At 38.5% G+C, this 23,425-nt stretch overlaps 4 protein-coding genes across 4 annotated transcripts in view; 2 read left to right on the plus strand and 2 right to left on the minus strand.

The window, feature by feature from the left end:
• Positions 1–23,425, plus strand: part of XB5762037.L (uncharacterized XB5762037 L homeolog) — a gene marked incomplete at its 5' end in the record, with an annotated part of 583,381 nt that overhangs the window by 50,362 nt on the left and 509,594 nt on the right.
• On the minus strand, positions 604–3,326 carry LOC108699384 (T-lymphocyte surface antigen Ly-9). The gene is made up of 4 exons (XM_018231421.2): positions 3,221–3,326; positions 2,486–2,806; positions 1,850–2,134; positions 604–1,719 (listed from the first exon to the last, which is right to left on the minus strand). The coding sequence occupies exons 1-4, from the start codon at positions 3,279–3,281 to the stop codon at positions 1,565–1,567; spliced, it is 822 nt and encodes a 273-aa protein (XP_018086910.1). The 5' UTR covers positions 3,282–3,326; the 3' UTR covers positions 604–1,564.
• On the plus strand, positions 10,285–13,790 carry LOC121397339 (CD48 antigen-like). The gene is made up of 2 exons (XM_041573974.1): positions 10,285–10,597; positions 13,492–13,790. Exons 1-2 carry the CDS (start codon positions 10,378–10,380, stop codon positions 13,788–13,790), a joined length of 519 nt encoding a protein of 172 aa, XP_041429908.1. The 5' UTR covers positions 10,285–10,377.
• Positions 20,592–21,448, minus strand: LOC121397194 (SLAM family member 5-like). The gene is made up of 2 exons (XM_041573533.1): positions 21,154–21,448; positions 20,592–20,914 (listed from the first exon to the last, which is right to left on the minus strand). Exons 1-2 carry the CDS (start codon positions 21,425–21,427, stop codon positions 20,802–20,804), a joined length of 387 nt encoding a protein of 128 aa, XP_041429467.1. The 5' UTR covers positions 21,428–21,448; the 3' UTR covers positions 20,592–20,801.

Genomic DNA, 23,425 nt, shown 5'->3' on the forward strand with positions numbered 1-23,425 from the left:
AGGTCTCTGCCTGTTCCTAAAATCTGTCCTGAGCATTGCCTGTTTTCTAACTAAAAGTTTGATTAATCCTCCGGATACAAAGTTATTGGAATTTGACCTGTTTTCCAGTGTTAATTGTAAGTACTAAATACCACTCTAAAGATCATACAGTTAAAGGGGACCTGTCACCCTAAGAAATCATTTCAAATTCTATACTATCATGTTAGTTGAGCAAAATAAACTTTACTTACACTGTATTTATTATTTAAATTTTGTTTCCATCTGTTTTGGAATTATACAATCACAGCAAGCAGGCAGCTGCCATTTTGTGGACATGGTTATTAAGGGAAATTGTGTATCACCCCAAAATCTTGTGTATGAACCAAAATGAGGGACCTAATGTCCATGTGCAGTGCCCTACACAATTATAGAGCCTGAGGAGGGAAGGGGGAATGTGAGGAGAGCAGTGACATGTAGGAAGTGCTGAATGGAAAGTGAAAGTAATTGACTGCCCCTCCTCTATGCCACAGGCATAGAGGCGGGGCAGGTAATATTTGATTGACAGTTTAGATATTTAAACACCTTTATAACAGGTATGGATGTTTTAATGAAAATTTTTTTGGGGTTCCATGTTTAATTTGGAAAGGACTTTCATTATGTAGTTTTTTGTGTGTAGGTGACAGGTCCACTTTAATCAATTCTTTGCTTTCTCTTTTGTGTCAACAATTTGGGGAACGTCCTTCATGTTTAAGTATAATAAACTTGACCAAAGCAAACCCTATACAGAGTCAGTTTCCTGGGATAGTAGTGCAAGAATTTGATTGGCCTACACAGAGCCCTGATGTCAATCCAAATGAAAATCTATGGAATGAATTGCAACACAGATGACAGCCAAACCTGGTCCTCAACATCAGTACCTAATCCTTTCTAACTTGTAGATAAGAATATATCACTGTTTGGTTGCTGTGGGTACAACTGAGTACTTGAAGTAGTAAATGAGAGCATTCAAATTCTACAGAAAAGCAATACCACTAATCCACACATCACCATCTGTGCTCTTCATCATCTGCAGGGTCGGACTGGCCAGCCAGGGTTCCGGGTAAAAACCCAGTGGGCCCCAGCTTTGGTGGGCCCTAGGCGCTCTGGTTACATTGGTGGGAGATGCAGGAAGAATGAAGGAGGTCAGAGAGAGGAGCTGTAGCAGCCCACCAGCAGGTCCGCCCATCCCCTGCCAGACTGTATTTACCGAGGGCCTGAAGCAGTGGAGTGGTGCGGAACTAAAACTTTTGATGCTAATGGCTGGCTGTTCTGCTGAGTGGGTCCGGCTAACCTGTCCCCTTCAGTGCGGTGTGCAGGGTTGGACTGGACCCTGGCCCTCAGGGGGCCTACAGATGATCTCCCTATGGTCTCCCTCCCTAAGATATGTGTTGGAGGTGGGGTAAAGGGCTGGAGGGGGTAGCAGGGGAGGGGGGTTGCAGGGGGTGCGGGCCCCTGATATTGCAGCTCCGGTGGGCCTGCCCCCCCGGCCCACTCTAGTCTGACACTGATCATCTGTGCACACAAAAAGGGAAGGGCTGAAAGGTTCTCAATGCTTTTCCATTTGGTTGCAGGAATATAAATAACCTGTGTTATTGATGTTCTGCCTTTTGGTTCTTGTGACAATGATGAGAGCTGCTAGTGACAAGGAGAGAGCAGTGAGTATTGGCAGGTAGATGTACAGCTTCATCCTGCAGCTTTTATCTGAAACACAAACATACACATCACAAAAACACTTTAGAGACAGAGATGCCTCTAATAAGGCTCTGATATAAATAACAAATATCTATTTATTCCAAGATAGAAACCAACACTTATCTTGAATTGTACCCACCCTTTATGGTATCAGGGCAGAATTTCTGAAGGGAAATAGAGACATTTTTCTGGTCAGCCGGGTTGTGTATGAAGCACAGATACTCCTCATCCCAGGATTCAGGCTGCAGTGACACATGGATTGTGGTACCATTGGTATAGGGCTGGTACCGCTCTTTGTGTCTGTACATCCAACTGTAGGACAGAGCTGATGACTTTGTTGGGGCAGAACAATGAAGAGTGAAATTGCACCAGTCAGGGGTAATCCACACCTTCTCCATCTTTATATCTGGGTAGGGAACTGGCTCTGTGTATAGAAACATATTCACTTTCATTCTACTTGTACAAGAGAAGCTGATATAATAGACTTTTTGCAAATTCAGCAGCTAACTTGTTGCTAGGGTTTAATTTACTCTAGCAATCAGGAAAATTATATGAAAGACAGAATGGAAAACAAAAAGTAGAGACTTGGGTAGAAAGAATTTCTACAATAGCAACAATAAATATATGTTTGTAACCAGTAGCTGGGGTCAGTGACCCCCCAATAAGCCAACAACAGAGCAGGGAAAAGTTATGGGTAAATTACTCAATGTACATAAATTAAAACCATCATAACAAATTCTAAAGATGCAGGAGGTACCATTATATGAACACTTACCATACACAGTGAGAGTAAATGCCAGTTTTACTGTTTGTGTTGTGTCTTGAAGTACAATGGCTGCTGTGTAACTCCCGGTATCCTCACTCCTCAGTTCCCTGATCCATAACCTTGTTCCACTGTTATCAACCTCCAGTCGCTGGAAGAACTGACTGTGCCGGATAATCAGATGCTGGTTCCTGAAATCTGCCAGTCTGTATCTTGTTCCATTGATTTTATAAAACCATAATGTCTCTTCTACTGGATGTGCCAAGTGCTCAGTGGGTGCCAGACTGACAGACTGGGTTATTAGTCCAGACACCTGGATTGGGGAGACTTGAGCTGCAGAAGAAATGCAGAAATGAAACCATTTTTTGTGTCTGTGCTGCAAACTACATATACATGGCTCTAAACTCCGGAGGGCACAGGCTTAATGGAAGCTACTCTATACTACATAAATAAATCAAGTAATATTTGTGTCTGTGCTGCATATTTACATATGGGTCTATATAAGTGTTATCATCATAAAATCATTTTCTTCTGTTGAACAAGACAAATCTGAGAGCATCTATCATATCCTGTAGAGTCAGAGTAAGGTAACCACAAAAGCCACAAAAGAGAACTTACTGTGATGCACAAATATAGATGCGTAAGAAAGAAATATACAGTAAAGCCGTACAGTCTGATTTCCCAGCGAGTTTATAGTAAGGGAAATAGAGAGAATCAGTGAGAGTTGTGAATGAATAAAGTACTGACCTGTAACAATGAGGAGGGCAGGAGAGAGAAGGCAGAGCAGGAGCTTCTCACTGACCGACATCTTCCTCTGTCTCTCTATGTACAGTCATGTGACAGGAAGAGAATCGAAGACCACAGGAAATGGCTAAATGAGCGTCTCAAGCGTCACAAGTGTAACTGACAAAGACTGAAAAACAAAGCCAAGACTGTCAGTTTCTGTCAGTGTCAGTCCATGTTTGCGCACATTTTGCTCTTTTTTGTTCACCTTTGAAAACCAACTGTTTACAGAGTATGTAATAAAATTTAAATAAGATACCTTTCGAGTTCATTTCAGGTAAAAAAAAAACCTCTTACACTCAACCTTTGATAAATAACCCCATAGTCACACTTATAAGATCACATTCTACTGGCCTTAGCAGCTAGGGTTGCCACCTGGCCAGTAAAAATGATGCTTGATTCCAATGTTATTAATAGGAAAAAATGGCATAAATATAGGAAGGCCGGTATTTTTTTTACAGAAAAGCTGGCAACCCTATTTGCAGCTGCTGTCTATCAAATGTGCTCAGAGCATGTAAAGGCAAAAATATAAAAGCCCATTTTTAATTTATTTAATGAAAAAGAAACCTATCTCCATTGTGTAAAAAAATGTGTACAATTTTTATAAGAAACCTGACTGTATGCAGTGAAATTCTCCCTTCATTTACTGCTGTGGATAGGAATTGTCAGATGGTCCCTAACTGCTGAGCAGGGAAACAATCATACTTATGAACAGCAGGAGGAGCCCCCGCCTTACTTCCCAGCCATGCAGAACTAAAGCAGCTTTGTTTATGATGATCCCTAAGCAGCCCAGACCACACTGAGCATGTGCACAGTCTTAGTCTTGCAAAGATGTTTAACAAGGTTACAAGATGGTGACCCCCCTGTGGCCAACTTTGAAAGCATAAATTATTTGTTTTATTAGGCTTGCGGTGCAGTAAATTCATGTTTATGTTTAGTATACAAAATACAGCATTTCTAGCCTTATTCTATTTTAGACTTTACTTGCCCTTTAAAGGAAAACTATAGCTCCAAAATTAATAATTAAGCAACAGATAGTTTATATCAAATTAAGTGGTTTATTAACGAATCTTACCAAACTGGAATATATATTTAAGTAAATCTTGCCCTTTTACATCGCTTGCCTTGAGCCACTATTTATTGATGGTCTGTGTGCTGTCTCAGAGATCACCTGACCAGAAATACTTCAACTCTAACTGTAACAGGAAGAAGTGTTGAAGCAAAAGACACAACTCTGTCTGTTAATTGGCTCGTGTGACCTAACATGTTTTGTATTTTTGTGTGCACTGTGAATCCTACGATCCCAGGGGGCGGCCCTTATTTTTTAAAATGGCAATTTTCGATTTATGATTACCCAATGGCACATACTACTAAAAAAGTATATTATTATTAAATGGTTTATTAACATGAAGCAGGGTTTTACACATGATTTTTATGCAATATCTTTGTATAGAGACCTACATTGTTTGGGGTATAGTTTTCCTTTAAGTAGCTGCCTCATAGGAGTTCACATTATTTCTCCTGATAAATAAGCCCCATTATATTTTATATAGCAGTTCTGCCACTAAGACTGTTTGAGACTTGAGGTCCACTGTACCCCCCATTATCCAAACGCTGTCTCTCCCACAGACTAGTATGTGACATGACTAATTTAATGACACACAGGTTCTGACACTTTTGGTTAAAGGAGATACAATGTGGGTGCTCTTTCTGACTGTCCCCTTAGTAAAACAGAAAGTCTCATACTACAGTTTGGTATAAATGTGTAAACCAAAAATGAACCACAAAAAAATAGACTCACTTAAATTATAAGATAAATTACTGTGTTCCCCATGGTAAATGCAGCCTCATAACACATGCAATAAAAAAACATAATATAATGACTATTTATCAAAATAACATTTTAGAAGTATTGCTTGTTTTTTAAGGATTTTGGGGATTTTTATATTTGTAGATAATATTTTTATTATTAGTTACTCTATGATATAATGTTGTTACTGTATGTGTTATACAACTTAAAACTGTATTTCCACTGGGGAATTACTACTTACTGATTAGTGAGGCCTACAGTTGAAATATCTTATGATATTAATTAATTACAGGTAATTAATTGAAGTAATTTACTAATTAAGTTAATTTACTAATCAATTTACTAATTAAGTTAATTAATTAAAGTTAATTAAGTTAATGTACTAATTAAGTTAATTTACTAATACATTTACTAATTAGATTAATTAATTAAAGTGTAGGAGGCCATCTTTAAATTACCATATATGTTTGTTAAATGTATTTTTATAACAAGACAGCATTGCCAGATGAAGACTAGAAAGACTCAGAATAGGAATGTTATTTAGTGATGGGCGAATTTATTCGGCAGGCACGAATTTGCGGCAAATTCGCTAAACCGCTGGGAAACCTCTGTGAAAATTCGCCCACGTCAAAAAAAGATGCCGGCACGGTTTCACAAATTTCTTGCCGTTTCGCAAATTTTTGGGTGAAGCAAAACGCCCCAAATTCACCCATCACTAATGTTATTCATTGCAAAAATAAAATAATAGATAAATGATGAGGACCTGCTAAAAGATTCTATAACTTATAACTCACGGAAACATATATCAAGTTAGTATAAAGGAGAACATCCTGTTAATATATATGAAGTAATTAAGACAGTTAGGGGCACATTTATCAAAGGTCGAATTTTTTTATTTTTTTTAATCTCTTTTATTTTTCAAAAATAGATATATTGACAGAGAATAACAGAAATATCTTTTCCAGTACAGAACATTGCAATTAGTTCACAACAGTACAACTCCAAGTAGTATAACATACATTAAACGCATTGTTTTGCTCAAGGTTGTAGAAACCATGTGAATTTTTTTTAACTAAATTTGGCGCTCAATGCTATACAAGTCTATGGGCGTCATTTTGCCTATCCCTACTAGTAACATCTTCAAATTAGTCACTGGACCTCTCCAATTTACTTATACATGAACTCAGCAGGTTTTAGGTGGCGAATAGTGAAATTGGGAAAAGTGATAAATCTAGAAATTCTAATTTGAATTAAAATTCGAATTGAGTTTGGATTATTAACAATTCAAATTTGACAGTTTTGACCATGACATTTTTTTTTAAAATTTGATTTTGAATTCAAATTTTCAATTCGACCCTTAATAAATCTGCCCCTTAAAGAAATAAAACATGAATTATGGGCCTATTTTATTGATACATATTTTTAAAGGAGAAGGAAATGCATTTTTACTTAAAAAGTTAGGCACCCCCACGTGATTTTATTTACTTACCTGACACCCCAGGCCGGTGCTTCTATCAGCAGAAAACTACTGAGCCTGAGGTTCTTCCAGTGAGCACCACAGAGCAATTGAATTCCGCCTTCTTTGTTCAAATTTCCCGCGAGAAGAAAGAAGAAGCCGGAAGACAATTGCTCCATGGTGCTCACTGGAAGAACCTCAGGCCGGCACAGTTTTCTGCTGATAAAGGTCATAAGGTAAGTAAATACACTGCCTAACATTTGGCACCCCCAAGTATACCATGCCTTTCCTTCTCCTTTAATTAGTTAATAATGCATTTCCAAAACATCGAATCAGTAACCATCACTGGTAGTAAATTCAAAACCACTTCTTTACCTCCTGTTTCCTGTTAAACTGCCTCTTCTCTATTACAGAGAGAACAACTGGAAAGAGAGAATCTCACTATTACTGTCTCTAACTGATACTGCTGCCAACTTATTCTTATCCTTCTTTTATCTCTTATCTACTCAAACTAAAGACTCACCAGATTTATTTGTTCATATATTCTCTCCATATTTCTGATGATTTTCTTTGGTTTGTTTTGATTCCACAGATCATCACTGATCAAACACAAATGTGGGCTTTTGTTTTCAGCTTTACCCCTGCAGTACAGACTGGAAATCAAGGGCAGTAGGAGACCGATCTTGTGGAATTATTATACTTATTCTCTGTGTAACTGGAATAACTGACTCACCATCAACATAATGTTATTTAGTTACTGGGATCTCCTCTTTATCTTATGGACATCATTCCTCACATCATGTGGTGAGTACATTATCCTCAACATTCTCCTATCTCATATTACTCACAGACATGTGTTACTCTTAAAATCCTTACAAATATAACAGTTCAGCTTTAATTTCTGAACAGGGAATTCCTCCTTGTTAGTGATGGGTGAATAAATTTGGCTGGCATGAATTCGCGGCGAGACGCCGGTGAAAATTCGCTGCAATCAATTTCCGATTTTCAAGTTTTTTTCGGAAAAATGTCAGATTTTCATGATTGTTTTTGTGATAATGTCCGATTTTCACGATTTTTTTGTGAAAACCTTTAAATTTTATGATTTGTTTTTGAAATCTTTCAAATTTCACGATTTTTTTGTGAAAACCTTCAGATTTCACGATTTTTGAGTGAAAACCTTCAAATTTCACTATTTTTGAGTGAAAACTTCCAAATTCCATGATTTTTTTGTGAACTTTCCGATTTCACGAATTTTTCGCCGTTTCGTGAATTTTGCGGGAAGCAAAATGCGAGTTCGCCCATCACTACTCCATGTTCCTGTTTAAGGTCTGGTTACAAGTTCATTTGAAAGCTCAGGAAAACCTACAGTTCTCTTTCATTAGATTAAAACATCTAATACCAATATACAATACAAATATATTGAAGCAGAACAAAGCCAACCTGGCATTACTATAGGCTGATATAACCAAATTTAGTACAACTATAGCCTATTGAATTAAGTAACAGTAATAATGAGGCACATTTTCTTGCTGGGGGATTTCATGTTTGACAGGAAAGCAATGAATAAGGCCTAAATTAAAGGGACCTTAACATTATTTACAGATATGTATTTTATAAATGAGTTAATAGTTTTTTGTGCTGTACATTTTATCTGGTTTCTAAGGTTACTTACTCTAGCAACCAGGCAGTTGTTTGAATGCCAGCCTGAAAAATGAATATGAAAAAGTTTGAATATGAGGATAAAGGCTATAAATAAAAATAATAATAATAATAATAATAATTCAGGCTCAGAATTCTGTTTCTGAGTGTCAGGGCTGATTAATTTCAGGTTCAACTGAAGCAGAACACATAGGCAAATAATTAAAACAGCGGAACAAATTGAAGATGAATTGTACATTGTCTCACACTATTACTTTCTACATCTTAGTAAAAGTTACTCATTCAGCAATAATTTCAAGGGTGTGCGGGACAGATGTTCACCTCATATATCTCACCTAGTGATGGGTCGAATTTGACATTTGCGAAACGCATTGAAGTCAATGGGCAGCAAAATAATTTTGATGCTCGTCAATTTTGATGCAAGTGGCAATTTTTAGACGTGCGACTATTTGGTCCAAATTTATTTACGTCAATGGGTGTCCGATTAGTTTTGACTTGAATTTTGACATGAGACAATTTTTTTTGACCCGGCAGATTCGTTGCAAATCATTGTCTGCTGAATTTATTTGCCCATCACTAATCTCACCTAATTGAACGTAATGCTTCTTGGAGAGCCTGAAAAAACAAACAGACATTCTACCCAAATATCACCCGAAGTAGAATTTAGTTTACATTTCCTAACATATGGCAACTCAACGATACACTGGGCTCATGTGTAGGGCAATATAACACCTTTATTTTATTTTTTAAGGTTTCCTGGGCTTGTGTAGTGTAAAGTAGTTGCTGCAGCATATAAGTCCATTATTTTAACTTTGAGACGTATGCAAATTAGGCATCGCTAGCGTAACTTGGCTTTGCCTAACGAAGTAATGGTAGTGCAACATTGCTACCGTTCGCCTCCCTGAGCGCAACTTCGCATTTTAGTGAGTAGCGCTGGCGAAACTACGCCTGGCAAAATGCGGCGAAGCTATCGCTGGAGCAACTTCAGATCTTAGTGAATTTGCCCCATAGTGGGAAGGAGGTCCCTGCCCTGTAGAGCTTACAGTCTATGTGGATGGGATGAAAAAGTGCACAAGGTAAGGCATAGTCAGTTGGGACAGGACTAGGCTAATGTTCTAGTGGGGGTCACTGACTCCATCTAAAAAGCAAATTCTCTGTAGGGCTACAAATGTATTGCTACTGTTACTTTTTATTACTCATCTTTCTATTGAGGCCTCTCCTATTCATATTCCAGTCTCTTATTCAAATCAATACATGGTTGCTAGGGGAATTTGGACCCTAGAAAGAGCTGCTAAATTAAAAGCAGAGAGGGGGCATCTAAGTGCATCTTTGAATACAGCAATGTTGGATGCAGGTAGTAAAGTATTTAAAGGGGAAGCAAAGGTCTTTGCACTACATTATGGATTAAGGATCAGAAAGTTCAGAGCTAAAAATAAACCCAATTGTCTTTGAATATCACAACATTCTTAAAGCTCAACTAAAGTTGACCTACAATGTAGGAACTCAAGTAAGTGAAGGAAAGTCTGGCCAAAAGGCTGAGAATAAGTGATGGGTGAATTTGTCCCGTTTCGCCACAAAATTCTCTAATTTCCTGCGAAATTCGCGAAACACGGAAATTCAACGTGAATTCACGCCTGACGAATCGCCCATCACTACTGAGAACAAATGACTTAAATGAGGGATGGTCCAACCTCCTTTGGGCGTGGCTCTCTTACCTCTTGTATTGGTAATTGTTTGTTTTGCATGTTTTGGTATATATGTTAAATATATACAGCCATTTATTGTTCAAGACTGTGGTATATGTTCATGCTTTATAAATACATGTCAATAATAACCTGGAGTTACAACTCTCATGATTCTCTGTCTGCCCGAGTCTAATCAGGGCTGTTGTAACTTGTATATTATAGTTGAACAATAACTTGAAGAACACATGCAGGGTGTGAATACTACTGATATCTACAGATATTACACAGTATAACATTATGTACTTTCACAAGGCAAAATGTCCAACTAAGGTACTGGGGCCTGAGGAAAAATTCTCACCTAAAAAATTTAAATGTGAGTGCTGATGATTCCCTACTTGTATGTGTTACAGCAGGAGGAGACATCCATCTCCAGGTGACTGGCCATGTAGGGGAGACTGTCACACTGCCGTGCCGTCTGAATCTCACACATCCCATTGAAGAGGTCACATGGATGATTTATGTTAATGGGAAACAAATAGTCCTGGCTAAATTCAGAGACCAGAAGTTTATCAGAGTGAATAAGAATTATTTCCTCAACCGCCTGGAAGGATCTAACAGTGGAACCTCATTACAGATCAGAGAGCTGAGAATGGAGGATAGTGGAGTCTTCACTGCACTGATTAATGTTAATGGAGAAATGAAAGACATATCCTATAATCTCACTGTATATGGTAAGTAAGTGAGTGTATGTACATGAGGGAGTGAGAGTTGTTACAGCTCAGAGCAGACAGACTTGTATGGAGGAACTGAATTTATTGTTACACAGAGAATGACACAAGCCATTAGCTGAGTAGTCAGACTTATAGTCAAAGCACAGACACTGCACATGTTTTCAGGTGATAGATAAAAGATATTGCATTCCATTACTTTTCATTGAAATACTGTACACATTGGCAGGCTTGAGCTACATTTTCAAAACAGATAATTAGATTTAAATGATATAAACCAAAAAAAAATGTAATTTTCCCTAGTGAAAGATGTAATTCAAAGCAACACTCCAGTGTACATTTATTGACACAATTAGTTGATGTAAATGTAACAGCAGTTAAATGCAGTCTTTTTTTTTTTTCTTCTATTCTGCACTGCCAGCTCTGGGGCAAATTCACTAAGATTCGTAGTTGCGCCAGGCGCAACTTCACCGCGCTTCGCCGCGCTTCGCCAGGCGTAGTTTCGCCAGCACTCCGCAAATTCACTAAAATCCGAAGTTGCGCACAGGGGTAGCGTAAGGTTGCGAAGTTGCGCTAGCATTGATTTGCTAAGTGAAGCGAAGTTACGCTAGCGAAGGTTATTTTGCATACGGCGCCAAATTCAAATTTCAATGGAGGAATACGTAGAATCACTATAAATGCCTAGAAAACCTTCAAAACATCAAATAAATATTTTATTTTGCCCTACACATGTGCCCACTGTATAGGTAAGTTGCCATGAGTCAGGAAATGTAGGGGGGAAGGAGGGGAGCCCTAAAAAAATTTCGATCTTTTTCAGCCTATCACCCATAATGTAGAAAACACGCCAGCGTTTTTTGGGACTTAGAAAAAAATTTGACTTTTTTTGAAACAATCCCTATCTACTCTATTGCACTTCGCCTGGTCTGAGGTGGCGAAGGAAGTCTAGCGTAAAAGGTAGCGTTCAGTACACTGCGCGCGGTAGTGAATTTGCGTAGTTACGTCCGTAGCGAAAATTCACCAGGCGAAGTAACACTAGTGAATCTACGCCAGCGTTCGTTAGTGAATTTGCGAAGTAACGAAAATGCCCAACGCTAGCGAATTGACGCTAGCGTTCGGCGCTTCAGCGCTTAGTGAATTTGCCCCTTTGTCTCTTGATGAAGCTTAAAGGAACAGTAATACCAAAAATAGGGATGCCCCAAATCCACTATTTTGGTTTCGGCCGAAACCCCCGAATCCTTTGTGAAAGATTCGGCCGAATACCAAACCGAATTTGCAAATGCAAAATAGGGATGGGAAGGGGAAAACGTTTTTACTTCCTTGTTTTGTGACGAAAAGTCACGCGATTTCCCTCCCCACCCCTAATTTGCATATGCAAATTCAGATTCGGTTTGGCCCGGCAGAAGGATTCGTCCGAATCCGAATCCTGGTGAAAAAGGCCGAATCCTGGCCGAATCCCGAACTGAATCCTGGATTCGGTGCATCCCTAACCAAAAAATTAAAGTTTTTTAAAGTAATACAAATATTAAGCAGTGTTGCCCTGCACTGGTAAAACTGGTGTGTTTGCTTCAGAAACACTACTATAGTTCATATAAACAAGCTGCTTGGGAGCAATGGTGGAAATTGAAAAAAGGCTATATGGCACAGGTTAAATAATGGATAATAGATAACACATTGGGGCAAATTCACTAAGATTCGTAGCTGCGCCAGCGTCCGCTTCGCCGCACTTCGCCGCACTTCACCAGGCATATTTTCGACAGCGCTACGCAAATTCACTAAAATCTGAAGTTGCGCTCAGGGGAAGCGTAAGGTTGCGAAGCTGCACTAGCGTTAATTTGCCAAGCAAAGCGAAGTTACGCTAGCGATGCTTAATTTGCATACGGCGCCAAATTGAAGTTACAATGGAGGTATATGTAGCATCACTACACAAGCCTGGGAAACCTTCAAAACAGCAAATAAAATGTTTATTTTGCCCTACACATGTGCCCACTGTATAGTTAAGTTGCCATGAGTTAGGAAATGTAGGGGGGAAGGAGAGGAGCCCCAAAAATTTTTTAGATCTTTGGGACTTATAACATTTTTTAACTTTTTTTGAAGCAATCCCTATCTACTCTATTGCACTTCACCTGGTCTGAGGTGGCGAAGGAAGTCTGGCATAAAAGGTAGCGTACAGAAAAATGCGCGCGTCAGTGAATTTGCGTAGTTACGTCCGTTGCGCAAATTCGCCAAGCGTAAGGGTGCGAAGTAACACTAGCGAATTTACGCCAGCGAATTAATGAAAATTCAGACCCAACAGAACATGAAAGAGAAAGGGACAGATAAAAGCTGCTTTTAATAGCAATTATATATACTGATGATTTTGAAGCCAATGATAATTTGCAATTAATGCTATTGAAAAATCATGAATAATGGATGTTCGGGTTTACATTGCCTTTAAATTATTGGCATATTTAATAATATGTGGAGAAAATAAAGTAACTTTATCAAAAGGATAAATAGCTAAATGACTTTGTTAAGTGACCTTTAAGTAAGCAAGGAAAACATTTGTTCAAAAAAGGCAAATCTATGAAACAGTTTATGTAACTTATTGTCTTACTGTCTATAAAAATAAGCAATTAGTGAGTTTATGCATGAAACAAATTATGATAGGCATCTATATTTTCTACCTGTTGCTGGGTGATCCATGAATTTATGCACCAAATATCAGTGACATAATGCAATGGTACCTCATTTATGATAATATTTATGACTGTTATTTAACATGTTACATTTGTTATCACAAGAGAGGAGCACTGATTACTGTATTGTTGTGAGTTGGATTGCACCCTAAACTATTAGATTGATGTATAGACATTCTTTATTATATGTTTTCTGTAAAAATGTTCATTGTCTAATTACAGAGCCTCTCCCTATCCCTACACCAGTAATAGAAAAGACATTAGATGTGAATTCCACTGATCTGTGTCATCTTCATTGTTCTGTCCCATCCAACTCAACAAGTGTGTCCTACAGTTGGATCTACAGAGATAAAGACACTGACATACTATATGCAAATGGCAGCACAATCAGTGTATCACTGAAGGATTATACATCAGAGGCAGAATTTTTCTGCTTGGTACAAAATTCTGCTCATACCAACAATGTGTCAGTCCTTTTAAATCCATATGCTGAGATTCAAACAAAACGTAAGTATTTCTGATGCAAAATTTGCAAAATTCATTCTTTGCTAAAAGCTAATAGTGTACAATTAAAGGAAAACTATACCCCTCAAACAATGTAGGTCTCTGTAAAAAGATATTGCATAAAACAGCTCATATGCACAACCCTGCTTCATGTAAATGAACCGTTTTTATATTAATATACTTTTTTTAGTAGTATGTGCCGTTGGGCAATCATAAATAGAAAACTGCCATTTTAAAAAATAAGGGCCACCCCCTGGGATCGTATGATTCACGGTGCACACAAATAAACCAAACATGTTAGGTCACATGAGCCAATTAACAGACAGAGTTCTGCCTTTTGCTTCCACACTTCTTCCTGCTACAGTTAGAGCTGCAGTATTTCTGGTCAGGTGATCTCTGAGGCAGCACACAGACCATCATGAAATGGTGGTTCAAGGAAAGAGATGTAAAAAGGTCAATAATTACTTAAATATATATACCAGTTTAGTAAGATTCTTTAATATGCCACTTAATTTAATATAAACTATCTGTTGCTCAAGTATTTATTTTGGGTGGATAGTTTTCCTTTAACTTCCCCAGCTTTCCCTCTCATTCATGTAGTCTTGTGTAATATCCTTGCACTGAAAACCATTAACCTGTACTGTCTTCTGTCCACATGACTGCAAGAAGTATGAGAAATGTAACCAAGTGAGGAGGTGTTGGTCTATAAAATCTGGGCAGATATTTAGAGGCATTTATGTTGTGCTTTTCACTCTCAGACCGAATTATGGTTTCACTCACACTCAGAGCTGCTCCAGCCATGAAATTAGGTGAGACCCTTGCCTCAGGTAGCAGTGATTAACTAGTTACCAGCAAAAGGTCACCTCTGTAACTTTGTTTTCAAACCATAAATGTGGCTCTAGTAGTGAAACCAGCTCATTAACTCTTGCTGCATTAGCAATGAAGCCCCCCTTTGACCTGCTCCATCACTAAGGTTTTAAGCACGGAGTGGAAGGGGGAGGCAGCATCCCAAGAAATCAGATGGCAGCAGCCCCAGAAATGTCGCTGCTCAAACTATCAAACTGATTATACTGTACTTCCATTTGAAAGCTGGAAATAATCAGAAGAAGAAGGCAAATAATTCAAAAACGATCAAAAATAAAAAATGAAGACCAGTTGAAAAGTTGTTTGGGATTAGCCATTTTATTAGATACTAAAAGTTACCTGAAAGGTGAACTACCCCTTTAATCTACACATAAGTGCACACCCATAGTGATCCAACTCTACAGATACCCCCCCTCACACACATTCACACATCCCTCCTACATATTAAAGCATACATCTCCTTACTCACATTGGGGCTCATTTATAAACAGTGGGCAAATTTGCACCTGGGCAGTAACCCACAGCAACCAATCAGTGATTAGCTTTTTTCAGACAGCTGCAGGTTGAGCACTGAAAGCAATCATCTGATTGGTTGCCATGGGTTACAGCCCAGGAGCAAATTTGACGACTGTTTATATATAGTCCCCATTGATTCTTGAAAATCCATTCTGTGGGAACTTAGATTAAGGGGGAAATTTACCTAGGGTCAAATATCGAGGGTTAATTAACCCTCGATATTTGACTGCTAAATTGAAATCCTTCGACTTTGGATATCGAAGTCGAAGTTGAAGGATTTAGCGCTATTCCTGCTATCGAACGATTAAATCCTTCGAATCGACGATTCAAAGGATTTTAATCCATCGATCGAAGGATATTCCTTCGATCAGAATATTGTTAGGAAGCCTATGGGGACCTTCCCCATAGGCTAACATTGGCCTCGGTAGGTTTTAGGTGGCGAACTAGGAGGTCGAAGGATTTTTTAAAGAGACAGTACTTCGACTATCGAATGGTCGAATAGTTGAGCGATTTTTACTTCGAATCGAAGTCGTAGTCGAAGGTCGAAGTAGCCAATTCGATGTTCGTAGTAGCCATATTCGACCATTCGAAATTCGAAGTATTTTTTCTTCTATTCCTTCACTCGAGCTAAGTAAATGGGCCCCTTTAAGCGTTTGTCTTCTTCATGGCCAATGATTTCTGTAAATTGTTCAAACTGATGAATGAGCCTTTTCTAATTTACAATTAATAAGACTACTGTAAAGATCAGTTTAAATCCTCCCATCTGCCTTAACTTTGACTCTTTTCATGTTATCCATATTTCCAATTGACGTTACCCAACCACAGGACTGATGCTACCTTTCTCCTTTTTTTTGTTGCAGATGGTGTTTGCTGGATAAAATTATATATTTATCTTTCTGTTCTTGCTATATTCACTACAGTACTCGCTACAGTAATATTTATTACAAAATAGAAGCAAGAAACCAAATTTCAAGGTGAAACCAAAACCACTCTAAGCTAAACCCCATACAACTATTTTATGCTAATAGCTCACCCTTGGAAGGGTAAAGTAAGGATGATTTGGAAGGATGCAAATATGATGCAGAATTCACTAGTACGTACAGTTGTTTTCTAGCTACATTGATAAATGCCCCAGATAGTAAAGCAATGCCTGCCTGATGGATCAGAGATGGAAGGTCCTAAAGGTGGCCATACAAGAGCAGATAAAGCTGCCGATATCGGTCATTTAGACCAATTTGACAGCTTATCTGCCCGTGTATGGGGGCTTCCGACGGGTCTTCCCGATCGATATCTGACCACGATATCGATCGGGAAGGTTTGATCTTTACCCAACCATTCGAATTACCCCCTATATAGCCATGCCGTTAGTGGCATATCGGGGAAAGATCCGCTCGTTTGGCGATGTCGCCAAACGAGCGGATCTTTGAGTCTATGGCCAGCTTAAGTCTGGTGAGTGAGATTGATGCACCAAAGTTATCCTGACTCTGGAATACTGGAAATTGAATGGCAAGTTGGACAGACCAGTTCAGTATTAACAATTTACGCAAGACCTCAGCTAAATGGATTATTAAATTGATTGATTATTACATTGATTTAAAGCATCAGATGATGTTTTCAAAACTACTGTGTATATATATTTATCTAAATATTCTATACAAATTATATTCTTTATAAAAAAATCAATTTGAAATATGGCTGATTAAATTATTATGGGGCATGAATGCTAATGATGGAACTCAATCCTTGAAGCAAATCAACCAAGTTTGTGTGAGATCTGCTTAAGCCTAAATTATGCATCAGGGAACACTCAACAGATGTTTGAAAATGAACTACCACAAATTATAATTTACTATTTACCATCACCTTAATTCTGACTCCTAAAGAGCGCTTTCTTTTCTTTTTCAATTGTTTTTATTGAAGTGTCAACAGACATTCAGATAGATCACAAAATATCAATATTATTGACAAGAGAATCAATACAGAAATTCAATCGAATGGTTGATAGCAAAAAAACTATAGTAAACATATTTAGTTAATTAATTGGTTAATTAGTTAATAACTTATCTCTCTGTTTTGGAGGAAAACAACATGCCAGAGTATTATATACGTGGAAAGTTGAATGTATAGCAATATAATCTTAAAAAAGTAGAGGTTAAAAAAAAAAAATCAAATTGTACATTAAGGGGCAGATTTACTTAGGGTCGAATATCGAGGGTTAATTAACCCTCGATATTCGACTGCCGAATGTAAATCCTTTGAATTCGAATATCGAAGTCGAAGGATTTACCGCAATTCGAATGTTCGAACGATCGAACGAATAATCGTTTCAAGGATTTTAATACATCGATCGAACGATTTTTCTTCAATCAAAAAAACATTAGACCTTCCCCATAGGCTAACATGGCACCTCGGTAGGTTTTAGGTGGCGAACTAGGGGGTCAAAGTTTTTTTTAAAGAGACAGTACTTCGATTATCGAATGGTCAAATATTCGAATGATTTTTAGTTCGAATCATTCGAGTCGAAGTCGAAGTAGCCCATTCGATGGTTGCAGTAGCCAAAAAAAAAACATTTGAAATTCGAAGTTTTTTTCCTCTATTCCTTCACTCGAGCTAAGTAAATGGGCCCCTTAAAATTGTACATAAATGTTTGAACTTCTTTTCTATCAGGTCTAGGTATATGGACCAACTATCTAAAAAGCATGTTCTCATTTTTAAATCACCATATCTAAATCTAATCACTTCCTAGAGGCAAAGAGATGTAAGATATGACAGATTTTCTTTCAATACAGGAGGTGCCTCTGTAATCCAACGTAAAAATATGGATTTACGAGCTGCTGCTGACACAAAAAATACAAATTCTTCAAGTTTTTTAATGGGATCCCATTAATTTTACATTCTTTGTATAAATCCAACAAAGCTATATGTGGGGAGACCTTTATTTTAATTTGGAAAGTTTTCTGTAAATACAATTCAACTTCCTTCCATATAGCTTTTATTTTAGGACAATTCCATAGGTAATGCAACACCTTTATGTTGTGTTCTTTACACTTAGGGCAGAAGGAATATGTTGACCCATCAGCATTTTTTAAATGCAGTAAGACATCTTGTAGCCTAAATGTATTAATCTATATTGTTGATCTCTCCAGTTTTCGCAATCGATATGTTTGTAATAATTCCTTATGAAGGAAGTTAGTAGTTGAGGAGAAATGATGGTATCTAAGAATAAAGACCATTTACCAGCCAGAAGAATGAAAGTCACAATTAGTTGGTTGAAATAATTAACTAGTAATTAGGGATGCACTGAATCCACTATTTTGGATTTGGCTGAACTCCCGAATCCTTTGCGATAGATTCGGCCGAATACCGAACCGAATCCGAACCCTAATTTGCATATGCAAATTAGGACTGGGAGGGGGGAAAAACATTTTCTTCCTTGTTTTCTGACAAAAAGTCAAGCGATTTCCCTCCCCACCCATAATTTGCATATGCAAATTAGGATTCGGATTCGGTTCGGCTGGGCAGAAGGATTCGCCCGAATCTGAATCCTGCTGAAAAAGGCCGAATCCTGGCCGAATCCCGAACCGAATCCTGGATTCGGTGCATCCCTACTAGTAATGACAGGTATTTTGTTTTGAGAATAGAGTGCTATTACATGAGCTAGTCTTAAGGTGGCCATACTCGGGCCGATAAAAGCTGCCGACAGACTGTGTCGGCAGCTTATTGGCCCGTGTATGGGGGCCCCCGACAGGCTTCCCCGATCGAGATCTGGCCGAAAGTCGGCCAGATCTCGATCGGATGGGTTTAAAAATCCCGTCGGATCGCGGCCGCATCTGTTCGTTGATGCGGTCCCGCGATCCGACCACCCGTTTGCCGAATGCTAGGATCCGATCGTTGGGCCCTAGGGCCCACGATCGGATCTGCCCGATATTGCCCACCTCAAGGTGGGCATATCGGAGGGAGATCCGCTCGTTTGGCGACATCGCCAAACGAGCGGATCTATCCATGTATGGCCACCTTTAGAGAGAACTCACCTTTTCACTAGCTAGTCCTCTGGTTATCTCTTATTGCCTTATTTCAAGACAGTGGACACATCTTTACTTGGACATATTTAGCTTCAGGCTTCCTGCATACTACAATATACAACTATTGTCCAAAGGGACTGATGCCTAGGATCATCTCTCCTTTATTGTATATATCAATAAAAGCAGCAGCACTCCGGTATTATTTGTAAAAATTGAAAAACTTTACTAAAGTGGCTAAAAGGCAATGTTTTGGGCTACTCTAGCCCTTTGTCAAATATTTAATTACAAATACCATCATGTGTTAAAACCAACAGGAAAGGGAGGGGCCACAAATGGTCACCTCCATATTATATCCATGATATACTGTAAAACATTTTAGTGTCTTATACAATATCCTTTGATACAATGTTGATAAATATCCAAAGTTTTTAATTTTTACAAATAATACTGTGCTGCTGCTTTTATTGATCTTTACAATGTTGCCCTGGCAGAGGGTACAACTTGCACCTGGAGCTGCAAAGAGCCTTCTCCACTTTTTGAGCACACGTTGACTGAATCTCTCCTTTATTGGCAACAAAATCCAACCTGACACCTCTTGGCCAATAAAGAGCTTGTTCCTTTATCAGGACATGCCTCTCCTGGGTGGTAATCACCTCCACTCATACCTATGTCTAAATGACCCAGCCTATGGATTGAATTTTGTTGGGGATTTTGCTGAATTTTGATTGAACACCTACTCCACTATATTGTTCAAAGGGGAAGTAGGATGAAAATGAATGAATTTTGTCCAAAGGATCTACTGTCTTGAGGAGTTACATACGCCAATGAATGTAAATAAAGTTATGTGAAGCATTATTAAATACTTCTCAGCACTGGAATCATGGTTTTAGGACTTGCTTCAAGAATAAGCCCCCTTAGCTAATAACAAGAGAACACATGGAGTGTGTAACTGCAAGCAACACCAGGCAGTTTGTTGGCATAGGAGTGGAAGAATTTGATTGACCTACTCGGAGCCCTGACCTCAACCAAAATGGACATCTATGGGAATGAATTGAAACACCGGCCCTGATCCCCAACATCAGTACATAATTATTTATCACTTGTTGACTCATTAATATATATTACTGCTGTGGGTACAACTGAGTACTGGTATGGGATCTGTTATCCAGAAACACATCATCCAGAAAGCTCTGAATTAAGTAGACTCCATTTTATCCAAATAATCTAAACTTTTGTAAATTATTTTCTTTTTCTCTGTAATAATAAAACAGTACATTGTACTTGATGCAAACTACGGTATCTCTAGTCCTTATTTGAAGCAAAATCAGCCTACTGTGTTTATTTAATATTTAAATTATTTTCTACTAGATGTAAGTGATGAAGATCCAAATGATAGAAAACATATTATCCGAAAAACCCCAGGTCCTAAACAGTCTAGATAACAGGTCCCATACCTGTACATCAGTATCAGTAATTGAGCCGATTCATGCAGTTGTGCAGAACAGCAATACCAATATGCCACACACCAATATCTGTGCTCTTCATTATCTGTGTACAGAAAAAACGCAAGGGCTAAAAGGTTCTCAATGCCGTTTCCTTCAGTTGCAGAAATACAGGGAATGTCTGTTAGTGATGTTCTTGCTTTTTAGTTCTTATGACAATGATGAGAGCTGCTAGTGACAAGGAGAGAGCAGTGAGTATTGGCAGGTAGATGTACAGCTTCATCCTGCAGCTTTTATCTGAAACACATAGACATTACAGTCATTCACTATACTTATTATAAATAATGTAACTTTTTCAGTATTTCTGCAATTCCCTCATGATTTATACCAGGATTCACTTACTACCTCCTTCAACACACCTACTTTACAGATATAGACACCCACTAATGCTATTAAGGCTCTAGTATAATATGTAAAAAAATATATCTATGTTTAAAAAACAAACATTACCCTAAATTATCTTGAAATGTACCCACCAGCTGTGCCTTCTGTGAGACTGGTTTCATTGCAGACTTGCTGAGCAGTAATAGAGACATTTTTGTGATCAGCCGGGTTGTGTATGAAGCACAGATATTCCCCATCCCAGGATTCAGGCTGCAGTGACACATGGATTGTGGTACCAGTGGTATAGGGCTGGTACCGCTCTTTGTGTCTGTACATCCAACTGTAGGACAGAGCTGATGACTTTGTTGGGGCAGAACAATGAAGAGTGAAATTGCACCAGTCAGGGGTAATCCACACCTTCTCCATCTTTATTTCTGGGTAGGGAACTGGCTCTGTGTATAGAAACATATTCACTTTAATTCTGCTCATACAGGACAAATTGAAAGGAGATGTAATAGAATTTTAGCAATTTGAGCAGCTAACCAGTTGCTATGGTCTAATTTACTAGGAAATGATTTGAAAGAACATAGAGGCCGGAGTTACAATAACAATTTTTGACTGCCTGGACCAGTGACCCCCAATAAGCCAACAGCTTTTTCAATTGCATGCTGGAAAAAGGATGAAGTAAAATGCTTAAAAAAAAAACTAAATAGAAATGTACAATGAAGACCAGCTGAAATGTTAAAAATTATTACATTCCATGATATAGTTAACATTACATGAGCTACCCTTATACGTTCAACTGCATGAACTATAAGACTTTTTTTATGTCTTTGCGCCTCCAACAAGAAACTCAACATAACAAAGCCATGTTGTTAGTAAATTACAGTGCACATTTATTAAAACCCCATATAAATTTATAATAATACAGGTACCATTATATGAGCACTTACCATACACTGTGAGAGTAAATGAAAATTCTACTGTTTGTCCTGTGCCTTGAAGTACAATGAATGCTGTGTAACTCCCGGTATCCTCACTCCTCAGTTCCCTGATCCATAACCTTGTTCCACTGTTATCAACCTCCAGTCGCTGGGAGAACTGACTGTGCCGGATAATCAGCTGCTGGTTCCTGAAATCTGCCAGTCTGTATCTTGTTCCATTGCTGATGTAATACCATGATACATCTTCTACTGGATGTACCAAGTGCTCAGTGGGTGCCAGACTGACAGACTGGGTTATTAGTCCAGACACCTGGATTGGGGAGACTTGAGCTGTAGGGAAAATACACCAATCAATAAATATTCACGTCTGTGCTGCATTCTATGTACATATGGGTCTATATTTATTCCCATCAACATAAAATAATTATGTCTGGTGAACAAGACAGATCTGGAAGCATCAATCGTATTCTGTACTGTAAGAAAATCTCAAAATACTAATTAAGAATTTACTATGATGTGAGAATCACTAAAACCTTATAGACTGACCTCCCAGTGAGTTTACTGTGCAATAAATAGAGAGAATCAGTGAGAGTTATGAATGAATAAAGTACTGACCTGTAACAATGAGGAGAGCAGGAGAGAGAAGGCAGAGCAGGAGCTTCTCACTGACCCACATCTTCCTCTGTCTCTCTATGTACAGTCATGTGACAGGAAGAGAATCGAAGACGACAGTAAAAACGTAAAGTCTAACTGACAAAGACATTGATAAAATGCAGAGTCTACGATGGCCAGTTTAGAAACCATTTATTAACACTGTAAAAGTTTGTTTGTCTCCATTGTTAATAAATTGTCTTCATTGGGAAAATTTACAAAACGGCTAAAATTCGCCAGCGACGGCTTCGCAGCCATCACAACACTAATTTACTAACATGCGAAGTTGCGTCCAGGGTGACGAATGCTGGCAAATTTTTGCTACTTCAGCAATCAAATCAGAGATGCGCTAGCGTTCAATTCTGCCTAGCGCAATTTCGTTAGAGGTCTTCGCTCAGGCTAATTTGCATGCGGCGGGAAATTATAAAGTTGAATGGACGTATATGTTGCAGCAAATACATTACACTACACAAGCCCAGGGAACCTTAATAAAGACAATAGAGTTGTTATATTGCCCTACACATGAGTCCAGTGTATAGTTTATGTGCCATAACATAACCCGGTTACCCAAAAAAAATTTAAGGACTTTTGCAGGCTATCACTCTGAAAAAAGGAAAAGACACCAGTGTTTTTTGGGACTTCGAAAGTTTTTCCACTAAAATATGATGTAAGTAGTGATGGGCGAATTTATTCGCCAGGCGCAAATTCGCTGCAAATTTGCGCGATTCGCCGCCAGCGAATAATTTCGCGAAACGCCCGAAAAAATTTGCCGGAAAAATTCGCCGGCGTCAAAACAAAACGGACTGGGACTAATTTTATTCACAAACCA

This window comes from Xenopus laevis, chromosome 8L (genome assembly GCF_017654675.1).
Source record: "Xenopus laevis strain J_2021 chromosome 8L, Xenopus_laevis_v10.1, whole genome shotgun sequence".
NCBI lineage: Eukaryota > Metazoa > Chordata > Amphibia > Anura > Pipidae > Xenopus > Xenopus laevis.